The sequence below is a fragment of the Pelmatolapia mariae genome, linkage group LG4 (genome assembly GCF_036321145.2).
Source record: "Pelmatolapia mariae isolate MD_Pm_ZW linkage group LG4, Pm_UMD_F_2, whole genome shotgun sequence".
NCBI lineage: Eukaryota > Metazoa > Chordata > Actinopteri > Cichliformes > Cichlidae > Pelmatolapia > Pelmatolapia mariae.
The window spans coordinates 2,845,039-2,862,177 of record NC_086230.1 but is presented as its reverse complement, the minus strand read 5'-3'; the positions used below and the strand labels follow the sequence as shown (position 1 = coordinate 2,862,177).

Here is a 17,139-nt window from a genome sequence, read left to right as displayed (position 1 = left end):
GGAATAGCAGAAGGACATAGTCTGCTTTAAAGCTAGTAAAGAAGTCACATTTTATGTCACATGACCTTATGCTTTGTTGTGTTTTACTGCCTGATATTTCCTTGTGTCGATGGCGATATTGAAGTCTACCAAACTTTAACTTGCCGTCCACCAGTATTGAAAAAAAGGGAACGGGGCTGTGTACCGACGCTGCTGAGAGCATTACCATGACATTGGGTGTGCTAGACCTTTGTGCCGCAGTTCAACGAATTATTTATTCGAGTAACTACAATACAAAATGGGAGACTTAAAAGACCAAAAATAATATAAGCTACCTCGGATGGCCTGTTAGCTGCTTTAAGCACCCCAAAATCAGTAGGCTAACAGCCTTCCAGTCATTAGCTATATAGTTATTAAGTTTTTATCACTGGTCCAACACTAATAACAGGGTAATGACAAGAAGCGAAATCTGTTATAAGTATATGAATCATAATGACACAAATTAATAGAAACTGTAGAGAGATGGAATTGTCTAGATTATATCAGAAAACAAAGAAAGAAAAAAGTTAATATTCTGGGACATTCTCCCACGTTAAAAATTGGTTGGATGACAATTACAAATCCCATCTTTTTTCTAAACGGATATGCGTTTTAAGCCTGCTGTATTCCTGCACAGTAAATCTTACTGGTGCAGCTTCAGAGTAAACAGCCGAGAGGCGCTGAAGGAACTCCAGGAATCCGGGAAACTTCAGAGATTATCGACAATTAAAGCTGAAAGAGTCAGGCGGCTGCTTTATGGCTTTATGGGTCCCTTTCACCTTTTGCGTGTGTGTGTGTGTGTGTGGGGGGGGGGGGGGGGGGGGGGGGTATGTGCGAAGGAGAAAGAGAGAACTCAGGACTTTTATGGTTTTATGACTTTTTATGACTCCTTGTAAAGTCCGAGGAATGGCTACGAACTGAAAAACAGGCCCGCAGCAAAACAGCAGATGAACAAATGTGCTGTTCTCCGCACAAGTAACGAGCACTGTGCAGCTCACCTGTGGTTTATTTCAGCCGTGGCAGTGATAGGATCGAGTGCATTTCACGGGTTAAATAATTAACCGTCTATGAAATTAAAAATTCACTGCTTATCCTACTAAATTACTCTTATGTGGCATTTTAGTACGAGTTATTTACAAAAAGGAGTTCAAAACTCTTCGCGCATCAGACTGGCCCTTGTCTGGCAGAGCAGACATGTTAAGTAGGTGGTCTGTTATAATGTCATTCATTTAGATATTTTATGGGTTTTGCCCATGTCAGAAAAAACGGGGACATTTTCTGACACAAGTAGAACACTTTCGCTCTTAGGATCGTATAGAAGATTCCAGAAGTTGCGATGCTTGGAGATAAAAAGTTCATGTGTTCAGAGTTTAGATACATAGAGTTTCTATTGCTAATTCTCTCGCTGTGTGTGTGTGTGTGTATGTGTGTGTGTGTGTGTGTGTGTGTGTGTGTGTGTGTGTGTGTGTGTGTGTGTGTGTGTGTGTGTGCGCGCGAGAGAGAGACCTCTTCTGCTGCACCAGTTAATGACAAACTCCCCAAAACTGCCTGACTAGTACTTTCTCTTGTTTAATATATTAATCGTTTCCAGGCAGCGCGAGTCGACTCGCCGCGTCCTTCAGGGTACTGTGAGCACGCGCTCCAGGTCAGTTCACCGGACTATTACCGGTGGACGCGAGCCCTCAGCCACAAAAGGCCTCGGGACCAGTTAAAGTTTAACGGGTGGGTGAATGCAGCATCAGAAAGAGCCGCATATTTTTCGGCTAAATAAGAAGACTCGAGCTTGATTATTCAAACTGTGTTGTTCGACATTATTTGGTCAGACGAATAATAATAATAATAATAATAATAATAATAATTTATCTTCTGGTACTATCATCCTGGTAATCGTTATTCTAACTGCACAGAAAATCCTGTCGAGGTATTTATCCGCTGCGCAGACCACAAATAGGTGAAGGGAAAACAAATGTTCTATCTGATCTCAATACTCTGAAGTTGAATACTCAATTTAAAGTGAGACTATGCTAAAGTCATAAATTAAACAGAACGCCATAGTTTTCCCTCCATGAGGGTCTTTCAGATGATTACACACACGTTCACAACTGGAAACATATATCTGAGGGGGGCTGCACAACAGATTTACAGATAAGCGCAAGTGATAAAACCACAAAGCAAGGACGAATTAATATGCTTACACACACACGAACACGGTGAAGCACATGCACTCACATTCCCTGCTTGCCGCTCTATTCTGAAACAGCCCTCCTGACCAATCAGCATAAATTTTGCATCCAGAATTACTTTTCCTTGAGCACATCCAGTGCTTGTGCGCACGCGCAAACACGCACACACACAAGCACATCATTCTTCTGGGATTTTGTACACACACGGTTTTCTCCACGTTTCATTCACCAGTGTAACAGCAGCCAGCCTAACCTTGGAAACAAAGCAGGACGGAGAGAAACACCCGTTTCTCTACCTCAGTGCTACAAGTCGACCTTTCCAACCCTACATCAAAGACAAAGAAAAAAATCCTTCAGCATACACTCTTGTGAAAGCACACAAAAGCTTTTTGCGCCACTCGCTGGGGTTGACCTTGTATTATTTTTCCAGAGGTAATACATTAGTAAAATTGCGGGCATGGTTTTTGTAAATCCCATTAACACTGACCCAGGGATGTATAACTTGTGTTTCCGAGTCTTGAGAAAGAAAAACCTGTGTGTGTGTCTATGTGTTCTTTGGTATTGTTGTTAACGGAACACTAGATGGCACCAGAGTGTCTTGTTAAGTGCGGACTCTGGGCTGCTCTGAAGCTTCATTGTGAGGACTGCCGTCGAACACAAACAGCCTCCGGATTGTGTCTGTCTATAACCGTTGCTCCCAGAGCTGTGTGATCACAGCTTTACAGGAAAACAGACTGTTGGCTTCAACTTATCTACCAAAACAGAGAACACAAGACAGAAAGACACACATTGCTCGTACCTTATATACCACTGTCTAAATGTTACTGTCTTTATTTAGTATTATATAACAATTCTATTTGTGTTAAATTATCCATTTTAGTTCCAGAATTTCAAGACATACATTAACATCTGTATATGATCCAAATTGTTTGATGGTTAAATATAACTACATCTGTAGTATGTGAAAAATGTATAACTAAAAACGACACTTCTAAATATGGTAAATAAGACCGTAAACATCTCTCGAGTCCGTGATTATTCATGCACACACACACACGCATACTGCTGCTCTAAACCTAGTCAATGATTATAATAATAAAAATAATAAAAATAATACTACAGTGCTGACAATAATGAGTGTCAGTAGCTGATTTGAGATTCTGCGTGGTCTTTCTCTGTTCAATAATTTCAATACTATACTGATATCTGCGACAAAAATATAAATATTTTAGCATACGCGTTTGCTAAAACCCATAAGTATGCTTAATGCATTTCAGTAAAGTCACGTTTTTAAAGCAGCTGTTTCACGGTACCTGGGACCAAAAAGAAATTCAATTTCAAATTTAATTAAATTTTATCTATACAGCGCCAACTCACAACAGTCTCATTAAGGCGCTTTATATTGTAGGATAGGCCCTACAATAGAAATCCCTTCTAATCGCAAACATATTAAAAAAATATACATCATTTATTATACATTTTATTTCTCTGTTCTGTCTTTGCGTTTGTTTTACTTATCACGTTCAGCGTACCCCGTAACTTGACGAATGCACGACTAATTTCTGTTCCATTTACCACTACAGACGGAATAAGGAATTTGAAAAGTGCCGCAGATCTGTAGGCACGACTTAGTGTGATCGTGGCTTTAGAAAGTCCGGCACGGCGTATTGCATGTGGCTCACAATATATCCCTAAAACGAGGCAGTGACTTTATCTTAAAGAACTGGTGTTTATTGACAATACTGAATTTCTCACAAAGGAAGACTGTTGATTCTAGGATATATGTTCATCATGCTACAGCTTACTATTAGGCATATCCTTGTGTCTACTGTGTGTTTTAAACCATCCTACTGCATAAGAATGATTGTGTTAGCTGTTCATCTACAAAGCGGAATTGGAAACGACTCGAAATGTGGTTTAACTGTAAAAATATTTGTGCATACATTTCTATGAGTGGCTTGTGAATAATTTGACAACCAAATAAATTACTATAAGGTAAAATACAAGTTGTTAAAGTGTATATTTGTCCAGCGAAAATTTCCACAGCTGTTTGCAGACTTGCAATGTTCTTAGATAATCAGTCAGACCCTGTTTTGTATGAGGAGGAATATCAAGGTTACATATGAGCACATAAGAGCGTTAGTAAATAACAACATGTTACAATAAGAAAAACCATATAAGCTTTAAACATTGAGTGATAATGATTTGTCAGACAAGGGTAAAAATAAAAATAAAAATTTCTATTGTGTGTGTGTGTGTGTGTGTGTGTGTGTGTGTGTGTGTGTGTGTGTGTGTGTGTGCTCTGAGATGAAAAGTCTGGCTTTTTGATATTTGAGACGGCAACAAATTGGAGACCAAAGAGATGACACCTACAGATGTGTTTGTGACTGTGGGGTTGTGATTGCAGGGAAAGAAAAAAAACGTCTGCTCCAGGGAGGAAATGAGAAGGGAACCAAAGTCATAAAAGTGAGACAGACAAACATTCCTGTGCTTGTAAACTATCTCTCTCTTTCTCTCTCTCTCTCTCACACACACACACACACACACACACACACACACACACACACACACACACACACACACACACACACACACACACACACACACAGACTCGCGCTGTCAATCTAATGAAAAACAAAAAAAAATCGAAACAAAAAAACCTACACGCTGGAAGTAAAACACTGACAAAAACCCCAGAAGCTCATCTTCAATTCACCTGCAGCCAGATGCAAAACCCCAAAACAGAAAACTGTTGCTTTTATCTTTAAAAGTCATAGTAAATGAGGGACTTCAAATTCTGCCAAAGCCATCAGATCAAAGGCAGTCTTTTTCATGTGCACATTTGCCCCCTCCCTGCCAACACAATGCGCAGCTTTTGGTGGAAAAGCTGGAAGCTAATCTTCCAGTTCTCAAACAGTCGAGTTTCGAGCAATAGATTGCTCCTCGACAGCTAATACCACTATTTAAACTAACCAATATATCTGTATAGATCCAGCTAGGAAACCGTTTATTCTGAAATGGCGGAGCAACGCTTCGTTTAAAAAAAACAAACAAAACAAAAAACAAATGAATCTACTAGATGCTGCAGAATTGAGAAAAGCTGCGCTGACTCATTTTCTCTGCTCCTTTAACAATGCGCATCATGCAGGGTTGCGTTAAACGTGCGTGGACGGCTCTTACCGTTTGTTGATAATCCGTCACGAGCCCACACACCTGCCGGTCACTTCCTTGCGTTCGAACAAGTCAGGCACTCTGGAATGGCACGAGACAGCCCTGCACTGGGTGGTAATTAGGTGGATGTAATGTTGAGGAAATGCAGGAACTGAGGATGGGGGACTGCTGTCACCCAGGCGTCAAACCACCAGCGTAGTCTTCATCATCCTTGCAGTGACAAGTGACAAATCAAATCAAATGTCAAATTGAAATTAAAAATGTAAATCATGAGGGCATCTCCGGGATGCTTTCTCCGGGCTGGGTCCCACTGCTCGCCCCTTCTTTGTCTCATCACAGCGGAACTGTCCTCATCCAGATCCGCCAATTTGGAGTAGACAGCAGCAGCACGAGACCAGACGGAGCAAGAAGCCATAGCGAAGCAGGAAGAGAAGAAGCAGGAGGGGGAGGGGCGGCTTGTTGTCGGCGTCTCGCCGTGCCGGTTTCCACAGTCACAACAAATATTCTCATTAACTCGCCCGTTTAATTACAGCCGGGTGTTCATTTCCTGGCGGTGGCCGGACTCCGAGTGGAGCCTTGCAGGCTCCGGGTAGAGCAGGGAAGGACAGGCGGCAGCTCGGGCCGGAGCGGAGTGCTGCAGCAATATAGCCACTTGGGAAATCATAAAAAGTTCATGTTCACGTTAAGCGCGTCCACATGACCCGCCCGTCGGCCAATCCCCGCGCGCGGTCACTCATAAACTTGTATCACAAAGTTGTAAATTTTCATAAAACAACAAAGAATTTATTGCATTTCTTCATGGAGTGTTGTTAGAACCGAGCTGCTCCTTCTCTTATTTCATTCTCCAGGCCGCCATTTTCTTCTTCGACCGCTTCTTAAAAAGCAAGCTAAAAGCTTTCAAAGGACTGGAGAGCGTGAAGAATTTTGCCACGCGTTCGTGTGGATTTTTCATTTCATGCTTTATATTTATTTGATTTTTGTTCGTTTTAGATAATTAGTCAGAGCTTCCTTATTATCTTCACTGGCATATTTGCATTATATTTTCATTAACGACACGTGACAATATTTAGACCCAAAATGTTTCAGAAGCCAGATGTAGCTATATAAAGACAATGTAGGAGGAATAATGTGGAGCAAACAAGTTTCTGTTTCCATACTGCATTTGAGATTTTTTTTAGTACAACACCAATATTCCGTGTTCTGCTGTTGTAAGAAGACCTAAGCTGGGTGTCAAAACACAGACAAGTTTTTTTTGTGAAAGCTGCACGAACGTAAAGCCTGCGTCCCTGGTGCTGAAATATGAATCAGTTCAATCAACAGAAATCTCTCATCTTTTGAAGCCGCCTATGCGACATTTTTTAATTATTAATGAATTATTTTAAACGTCATTCTTTGCGTTTACAGTGTTATGACACAAGGGGTTGAACGCAGTGTATCGTAGCCTATGGAAATGTAAAAGTGAAAATCAGTTAAATGAGAGATCTCTAGACAAACAACAACAACAAAAGATCATATAGCAATATAGCAGTGTAGTACCTGTCCCGGCTTGAAAAGTTGTGAGTAAAAGTGGTTTCGCAATGCGGCAAGGCATCACCATTTAAAATCTGCAGGCCCGAAGCCGAGGATAGCCAGAAACTGCAGCGAAAGTATATTAATGTTTTTACAGATATACAGTTAGAAATCGGAAATGTTCAAGCACATCAGAGCTTCATTTCAACGACGAGTGTCTGGACTACACCTGACGTAAAGTCTTTGAACGCATCATTTTATTTGGTAATGCAGGTCTTGTTCTCCCACAAAGAAGTCCAAATCCAACGCGTCCTGAATCTTAAAGAGGTTGCAGTCTAAATTGCTGCAGTATGACGAACCAATCCCCGCATCTACTACAAGAAGATCTCTTCAAAGAATATAAGATCTTTCAAACGTTTAAATTAGGTTTCGTTGATATTAAAACTCAGCTTATAAGCGAATTTGCTTTGACAGCAGACTGGAACCACATCACATATGATCAAAAGCGCCAATATTAGCAGAATTAGTATTTTCTGTGTTGTTGGTCAAGTTAGTCTGCATTTATCGCTGTCTGTATGATGCGTCCTATTTACAGGCTCGACGTTTGGCAGATTTCAGATTTGCTTTTAAACCCTCACTGACCCATGTGTGACCTTTCCAAACCAGCACACTGTCTGGTTAGCAGGAGAAGGGGATCCGATGCTTCCTATATCTGAATAGCTCGAGTTAAATTTTAACTGAAAACAAAACAACTGCATAGAGCAGATAGAGCAGGACGAGGAACTAGTCCATCCTCCCATCTGCTGTATTCGTCCTGTCTGATGCCTTTATTGGAGTTTTTGGCCTTTTCATGGATGCAATTCAACCCCCCCCCCCCCCCCCCCCCCACACCCACCCACCCACACACACACACACTCATGTTATGATACTGGGTGGCTTTTTAAGGCAAACACTCCTTGAAATGTCTGATGAAACTAAAGGCGCACACTGGATATTTTTGGCTGAAAAACAATGGATGTAGCAACAACACAAGAAAGTCCGTTTTTTTCTTATCTTAAGTAACAAAGATTTTCTGCTGATGCTAAAGGACTTGGATTATTGAAGCATGTTTTTGTAAATAACACCCTTTTCTTTAGTAACATATATCTGTTGAAAAAGATTTTTAAAAATTGAAATGGTGATAAAGAAAAAACGTTAGCCTTTATTGATGTTATAGATCGATGTATAGTCAATAACGTTTGGTTGTTTGTTTTAAAATCAAGCAAACAAACAAAACAACTGCGTTTTGTACAAATATTTGATCACACTAGATACCAAATCTTGTATTTTATTACATTATAATTTCATCCTTTAGTTTTACAGGGCTCGAAGAATAATGTGCTAGCATCAATTATATCTACAAGGACATTTTTCAAAATAAGTGACAGTTAAAAATTAAGTTTAGGGGAAAAAAATATATTCAGTCTTCATTTGTCTAAATATATGTCACTAAAATGATGTTTTCAGTATATAAAATTACTCAGTAATTCCTAATGATGAACTCCACACACACACACTGCTATATATATATATATATATATATATATATATATAGCAATATAGCAGTGCAATGCAGTAACATAAACTGTATATGAGCAACTAAGTAAGGAAGCACTGGTGCAAACAGTCGATAAATTTTAATTTTATTTTAAAAACTTGATCATTTACAATAAAAATCAGCCTTCTGCTGCAACGAAATTTGTTGGAGCACCTTACCACATGAATGTTTCATATGAAATGTCTGGGTATGCAGTACTGTAGTGTGTCTGTAGGGTAGGGTTCTGTAACTGCCACCACACTAAAGATCCATATTTACTGGACGTATAATCACTGGATGAATATAATAATACACGGGTGTCAGTTTCGTTTAAACATCGCGGTGGTCATCCCCCCGGAAGAGTCAAACATTTCCGAATCTTGCCCTTCAAGTTTGTAGCTTGTATCTTTATACATTTATGGTAACAACGTCTTATAAGGTAAAACAGAACTTTCAGACACTAAATAACACAAAACACACAGGAGTATAATGCAGTACTGTTCGCGGACAATTCTTCCTACCGTAGATCAGTTTTTCTCATTAAGCAGAATACCTGCTAAGTCATTAAAAAAAATAAATCTTACTGTTTAATCTATTAGTAGCATTAAAATATGGGGGGAGGGGGTGGGGGGTCGGTAAAAAATTAACCTCTTCCGCCAAATATTGAGGGGACAAATCAAAATGTTGAGGAGGGGATTGCCTACTTTCGCTTTGAAGTGATAATAAGAACAATAATAACAGAAACAAAAAGCTAGGTAGGTATAGCTATTGGATTTTGATTTGTATGCCGGCTAATATGGGCTCAGACTTTTTCAAACATAAAAATGTATACATACATAATTGCACATGGAATAGATATTATTAACACGAATCCACAGAAGTCACAAGTGCTGCTGTTTCATTCATTGCATCAACAACCATCTAGTGCCTTTCTGCCGCAAATCACTTGAGGCAATAACACGAAGGAGGCTAGGATTCTTGAATTGTAACAGAAGAGTTCTGTGTTGAAAATGGTCCTATCCTGCAAATCCTGGTACATTTTGTCTTATCTCTTAAAATCAATAGTCACACATCAGTCCTCCTCATCGACCGCTTCCTCTTCTTCTCGACTCACTGCTGTGGGGGCGCCGCTCTTCGTCACAATGTTCTCCTTTTTCCACTTCATCCTCCGATTTTGGAACCAGATCTTGATCTGTCTCTCTGTGAGGCCGAGCGCGTGCGCGACCTCTATCCGCCTTTTACGCGTTAGGTACCGGTTGAAGTGAAACTCCTTCTCCAGCTCGAGCGTTTGATGCCGCGTGTACGTCTGTCGGCCTCTTCGTCTGTCAGAGCCTGGACAGAGGAAAACACATTCTCTTTCAAAACAAAATCTTCCTACTCTAAAGATTAGGAAATATGATGCAGGTTAAAAAACGCTTGTTGGCTTGTCGGTTAGTCTTCGACTCCACTTTCTGGCAAACCCGAAAAACTTCTAAATGATGGGGAAACGCGTAGTTTCAGCTTCTGCTTGTCTGAGATATACTTCTACCCTTTTCACCTACAAAAATAATGAAAGAATTTAGAAAAACGGGCATAATCAGTCTGACTGTGATTACTGATGTGTAATTTTTAACTAATTAATATAGTCAGTGTAAACGGACACGTGCACATGGCAATGCTGGTAGAGAACTGTTAATTCAATTTAAAGCTAAAGAAAAAAGCCTCTTCTTGTGAAAAATTCATGAATCAGTGAAACTGCATTGACCTCCTGTGTTTATGAGGTCACACATCGCCTGAAGGTTAAAGAAAAACTAGGTCACATTTTTAAATCTCAAAGGTCATTTGCCGGCCACAAAAACGTCCAAGCGCATTTCCTCTGCACATCTCAGTAAAAGAAAGCTTCTTGTACTGCCCCCATGACATTTAGAGATCAGTGGAAATCTATTGTGTACTACTGTGTCTACTGTGTCTGGACGATTTTCAATTGGGATCACAGTGAACTACATTTTTAGGTGTACCCAGTGAAAATCTAGGTATAGCAACCGAGAAGGTATTTTACATGGTTCCTGTAAAATATTTACACATGATGGACGGATCACAATCTGTATCAACATCATTGTCTGTAAAGACTGTGAATTATTATCATCATTAATGGGGCAAATATATATTTATCATTAGGAATGACTGAGTATTTTTATGTACTGAAAATATAATTTTTGTGAAAAACCTTTAGACAAATCTAGTCCCCTTATTGTAATGTGTTCTGTACAGCTTCAAAACAAACTATTCAATTCAATTCAATTCAATTTTATTTATATAGCGCCAAATCACAACAACAGTCGCCTCAAGGCGCTTTATATTGTACAGTAAAACTACATCTTCCAAAATCATACAAAAAATAAATAAAAGTTGGATTGACTAAACGTTTTCTTCTACTATGTGAATTGTAGGTGAACCCAATAAAGTTGCAGCTGTAGCTTGAATACCATTCAAGACAATGAAATACTTTTAGTGAATATATCTAGATAAAATCTATTAAAGGTTGTTTTTTTTTAAATCAGAATTTCTGGTCTTCTGATGAAGGTGTTCTTATTCTGCCTAAATGACATTGACTGTATGACATGGAAGCACAGCTCATGAATCTTTGTCTGTTGTACTTGTCACTATACAAGAATCATATATCACAGATGTGCAATCATAAAATCTATATCAAAACCAAAATTTAAGAAATTACAATAAAGGATTTGCAGTGCCCGCCTGTGATTTCCCATCATTCCTTTTTGTGTAAATAAATTTCACCAAAAAGCAAAAAATAAATACATACTTATGAAAGGTGTATATGTGTGTGTATATATAGGTGTGTGTGTGTGTGTGTGTGTGTGTGTGTGTGTGTGTGTGTGTGTGTGTGTGTGTGTGTGTGTGTGTGTGTGTGTGTGTGTGTGATTATGCATGATGTGATTTCATTTCCTAATTACATATAATTAAGAAATAAAATCTTTTGGGTAAAAATCAGTCTAAGAGCTTGTAAAAGAATCTTGACTCCATCCACTTCCTTCCACTTATTCGATTCCCAGGTCTCACAGGGCAAGAAGACGGATATAGCTTGGAAATACTGCTAATCTGTGACAAGGTAACACAGACAAATAACATATAACAATTCATGATCACACACACCTGTGGTCGATTTAAAATGGCATAATGCCATGCACTGTTTTAGTATGACAGAGTATCTGAAGAGAAAGACATGGAGAGCACGCATCACGGCGAATGTCCCTAGGAGATTCAATTGCAGGGCCATCTTGTTGTGAGACAACACTGCACCACTGTGAACCCAAAATGTCAACTCAGCCAAAAGCCCTCAATTTCTTTTTTGTTTGGTTTGTTGTTCTTTCTTTCTTTCTCTTCTCTCTCTCTCTCTCTCACACACACAGACGCCAACATTGTCACATTCAAATGCTAAAAGAGAATATGATGTTCTGATGTTTATTTGTTTTTCCACCTTTTTAGATTTAATTATTAAATACACATTTCAGGGAATGTATTTATGAATGTAATCAATACATTTAATTAAAAAATTCTTTCAGTTACTTCCATCCTTACAGCTGCTATTTGTATTTGATGACATTGTAATAACTGGCTGGTTCATGTGTTTATCTGTTTATTCTTATTCATGTCAGTGGATATCTCACTGTTTTCTCCTGTTTCACGTATACACCTTATCTGGTATTTTTCCCCTTAACTCACAGTCCATATCAATAATTAATAATGATTGAAGGAGAGTAATTACAAACGTAAACTCATATATGTTTACATATACGCCTACATACACATTGCTCTCATTGTCCTTAAAGAGAAAGTCGATTACCTTAAAGGCTCACCAAGAATATTGTTGAGTATCTCAGTGTCTGCAGTCTCCTCTGGGTTTGTGCCACAGATCAGTATGTATGAGTGTGTCAGCACCTAGACGTGTTTTGATAGTGTGTGTGCGTGTGTGTGCGTGTGTGTGTGTGTGTGTGTGTGTGTGTGTGTGTGTGTGTGTGTGTGTGTGTGTGTGTGTGTGTGTGTGTAGAAAGTGAGAGTGAAATCCATTTTCACTGGTAATATTTTCTGCTCAGCAGTGATTTGCTTGAGCCAGATTTGGAATTCTCGCAGTCAGTGACAACAAGGGGATTTGCTGTTGCTTACTCTCTCTCTGGTGCAAACACACACATGGGAAACCAAAACGAACTAATTAAAAAGAATTCTGTTGGTGTGCTTGTGCGCACATACACAGTCGAAGAGAGAGGCCAGCAGTCTCCTTAATCAACACTATCAACGGGAACATCCGGGTCTTCTCTGTCCAGTCATCTTCGGATGCCTGGATCTAAATCAACATCTATAAATTGATTGGCTAATTCGACCTCAGAACACTCGGTCTCTCAACACACATTAAATAAAAATAGAGAAGACTAGGAATAACAACAGTACGGATTTCACTTTCCCCCCCTCTGCAGTGCCTGCCTGTGATTTCCCATCATTCCTTTTTTTAAAAAAGATTTTTAATTAGTCTTTTTTCGTGTTTGGTAAATTATTCTAATTATATTTGTAGGCCACAATATGTGGGCTAGTATTTTATTTGTCCATTACTAAGTTTTTATAATTCTATAAGACACACATTGTTGTCACTTTTCTGCCTGAAAACGTGAAACTCCAAAATAATTTCTTCATTCTTTACAATACGAATGTCAGTTTAATGTTTATACATTATGGAGCTCTTGAAATGAAAGACACTTCAAATTTTTTGTTATCCTGTCAGTGAGACAAGCACCCACACGGGGGCTGTGGGACAGGAGGACTGTATGGTGACAATAAATAATAGTGAAACCTGGATCCCCTACACGAAACTTGTCTTTGCTTTTTTCTTATCGTAAAAACACAAAGTAAAGCACAGAGTAAGTGTACATTAATTATTTAACAAATACTTGGTTATAAGATTTCCATTTATGACAGCTTTGACCATACATCTCTATAATAGTGCTACTTAAAAGCGCAGGAAGAACCTTAGGTTCTCACCTGCGAAGCAAGGCAAGCTTTAACATTTTTCACTTCTCTCCTATATGATTCCACGTGACTGTTTACTGTGGGGGGCAAAGATATCTTCAGCGCTTTTACGGAGGTTTTACGCAACAGTATTCCTAACCTGCATCCCATATTGTATCGCATGTTTCATTTTACCAGTTATAAAAACAAAACATTGTATCTTTGTTGTAGTTCGAGACCCAGTATCCATTTTGCATACAGCTCGATGTCGGCATGCCAGATCAGTCGGTGGGAAAGAGCAAGCATTCAAAGATCTGCTAGTTTATAGTGTTTATAGTGGTTAGCTTATTGTGTGACAGTACAATAGCACAATGGGCTTTCAGCGGACTGGTTTGTGCAGACAGTGAAACATAAGGATGAGGTGAGCTGAGCCAAACACTGACTGTGATGATTCCACTCGAGACGGCCAGGTGAAAACTATTTCTCTTCATTTTCAAACAGTCAGAATAAAGCTCCACCCTGCCCCCCTTTTAATCACAATATCACCTCATGAATATTCATAAAGTCTTAAATTCTGGTTTTATGGCATTATGGCAGAGCCATAAAAGAACTGCAGAGTGGGTAGGGGTGCTGTAAAATAGTTGCAAAAAGACCCTGACAGGCATAGTTCATCAACCCACAGTGGCCGCTGCGCAACCGGGCCAACAGTTTAAAGACCGTTTAACGAACAAGGACACACACAAACACACACACACACACACACACACACAGCTTTCTTTCTTAGTTCACCTCCCTGTGTTCCCAGCTGACGAGAGGGGAGGGCGCCTCATCACCTCTCATAACTTTCTATCCCCATCTCTCCTCACCTGAGCTTTTCATCCAGGGGTAAATACGCAGTCTCTCATGGTTTAGCCTTCTTTGATCGGGGCTGCTCTGCCTCCTGGAGGTCGGCTCAGGAAGCCTCGGAGCCAGCGAGCATAACTGAGTCCGATTGAGTGGGAACAGCTCTGCGGGGCACCTCAGCGGCCGAACTCCCAGTGAGTTATAACCTCCTGCTGAGCATATTTCTGTAGGCTCAACACCCCTAATGCTCCCGTTTAGTCCCGAAAGAGAAGACCCAAATGATAAAGGAGAAGAGGAAGAGGGAGGAGAAGAAGAAGAGGGAGGAAACTGGACTCTGCTGCTGCCTCTCTCACTGGATGCATAATGGTGGCGATATCCTCTGGACACGAAGGCGCACGAAGAAGACACGGCGGGAAAAGGAGAGGAAGACGGACAGTGAGAAGTTGAAGCGTCCGCTGAAAGCAGAACAGGGCAGCTCATTGCGGATTGTTGGTATTTGGTAAACAGCGCGTTGGCGAAGTCCAGCGAACTCATAATTTGGCTCCGGTGATTTGTGGGCCTGGGTGGTTGAATGTCGATCTTTTTAGGAGCGACAGTGAATTATTGGTGGGGTATTACTGTCTAGAGTTTCACACACACACACATACACACACACACACACACAATCACCCCACCCAGTATTTGTCATCCCCCACCTCCCATTGCCTCCAAGAACACGTGACGGAGGGTCCATGTGATGTCAAGATGTCCAATGGCGGACGGGGTTTCCCTCCGGATGCAAAATCATAAAGGGATCACAGGGAGCGACTCCTACAACATGTACAGCATTATACAATAAAGTCGGGGCAACTCAGAGTCTTCACCGATCACCTAGAAACCAAAGAGACTGAAATCTGACAAACATTCAACTCAAAGTTAAATCATTAACTGCCATACTTGAAATGGGCTTCAAAGAAACAGCAGAGGACACTATTAGAAGAAGAATACTGGTTTAATTGGAACGTATGCGAAGCAGCCGAGCAGACTTCAACAGAAAACGGAATTCTCTTGTTCTCAGTGTCTTGTCCCGGCTCATGGTTTGAGGGGACCACACATGCAGAGAGCAGAACAGACGAGCTGTTGTATGCCTGCAGTGGACCGCGGCTGTCTGGTCAGTACAGGCAGAGTGATAGACGAGGATGTAATGCAAACAACAGAGAACGTTTAATGGAAGCAGTCCAAAGGTGTCACTTTGAAAATAATTCTGTGAGCCCACGGTGAAAGATGAAATCTCTCCACTAATATAAAAAAAATAAAAATTACGGGTTAATATTTCTCATACCGTATCACGCTTCTTAAAATACTCCAGCTATAAAGCAGGCAAACAAAAGTTAACGAGTAATGGATATGGTTTCAAGCACAAGCATACCGAGTCTTGATCTTATACAAATTCACCGAAGAACACAAAGCGCACCTTTCTAGGCCGTTTCATAAATCACCTTTACTCGTGAATTCAGCTTTAATGAATCCTGCGCCTTCGTAGATTCAGAGAAACTCACCTAGCGTGCAGGTGCTCTGCTACGTCCTTAGATGTTCAGTTTCCACGCAGCATTCAATTCAATCAGGATCAAATCTGCGCGTTGAGTCTAAATAAGAGTTATGAACTGGAAGAATGAGGGAGAGTTTGAGGATTGAGAAAAAGAACATTTGTTTTTGGTGACTAGTCAGACATAGTCGGATGTAGTACGCTTCAACCTCTGAAAAAAGGTGGCATCTGTCTCGGTTTTAACTGTTCATGTAGCAGGACAAGATCGCAAAGCATGGCTATGACGTTCGCATGGGCAAGTTGTTTAACATCAGGAACCCCCCGCCGAGATTAGATATTTTAATAGTATGCTTTGATCATACTTAAAGTGCTTATCAAATCAGAAATATATCAGTCATGATTACTTAGCTCACCAATCAGATCTGATAAAAAAACTCCTTGGAAATTGTGTCCAGTGTGCCCCAAAACATTTATATTTTGACAACTACAACTGCCATATCCCTCCTTTACAGTGTGTCTCTATCTCCTGTTGGTAAAATATTATTGGAGATACAATATCTGAATTTCAGAAGCGGGACCACATCATTATCCCAGTTCTACAAGCCGTTCGTTCTCGTTTTGGTGCCCCACTCTCCCTCCCCTTTTTCAATTCTTTCACGTCTTCACTTCTCATTAGTACATGAGTATCTGCCAGGCCCGGGAGCCGCCACCGGTCCCCTCCGAGGCCTTCTCCAAACCGCAGCTTAATTCATGTTTGAGCCATTCGCGTTTATCTACTTAAACGCTGTCAAACCTAAAATGAGGACATAAGCCCAGCTAGTGAAATGAACAAGTGCAGTCTGTAAATATGTACTTTGAAATTATATTTTCAAGTACAGGCTTCTTAACTGTGGTTCATTACTTTAAAACTAAAAATGACAAACAGAATGAAATATTTCGAACATTTAGGTATACATTAGTGCATGTACTTTTATTGTGGAAACTGCACATGAGGTCCACTTTGCCTCAAGATGTCAAAGCCTGTTAGATTTGTGCAATTATTCGAAGCCTGTTTGTCTTCCTATTAAAGCTTTACTCTGAATATGTCTTCCAGCCAACGCCTGAAACCCGACCAGCCAAATATTCAGTGATTTGATAGCATTCAAACCCAGACTTCACGGATACTCTACAGTTTAGGTGAATGCGGACAAGCTCATGCTCCCTGAATTTGAGCTTCCCATATGGAAACAATCGGATCTGAAGTATCACCGTGATGATGATGGAAGACAGTGTAATGATAACTTTAGAGGTCTCTAATAATGTAAATGCAGGTGGAG

General features: G+C 40.2%; 1 protein-coding gene across 1 annotated transcript; it reads right to left on the bottom strand.

Annotated features, from left to right (window-relative positions):
- Positions 1–9,529: 9,529 nt before the first annotated feature.
- On the bottom strand, positions 9,530–14,832 carry hoxb7a (homeobox B7a). The gene is made up of 2 exons (XM_063470940.1): positions 14,322–14,832; positions 9,530–9,789 (listed from the first exon to the last, which is right to left on the bottom strand). Exons 1-2 carry the CDS (start codon positions 14,830–14,832, stop codon positions 9,530–9,532), a joined length of 771 nt encoding a protein of 256 aa, XP_063327010.1.
- Between the last annotated feature and the right edge of the window lie 2,307 nt (positions 14,833–17,139).

What these genes read in the sequence shown, in the direction of transcription:
- hoxb7a (XM_063470940.1), bottom strand. Translation starts at nt 14,832, where the DNA reads ATGAGTTCGCTGGACTTCGCCAACGCGCTGTTTACCAAATACCAACAA. An exon ending in CCCCTGGATGAAAAGCTCAG is followed by an intron (nt 9,790 to 14,321) that starts GTGAGGAGAGAT and finishes TCCTCTGTCCAG; the next exon opens with GCTCTGACAGACGAAGAGGC.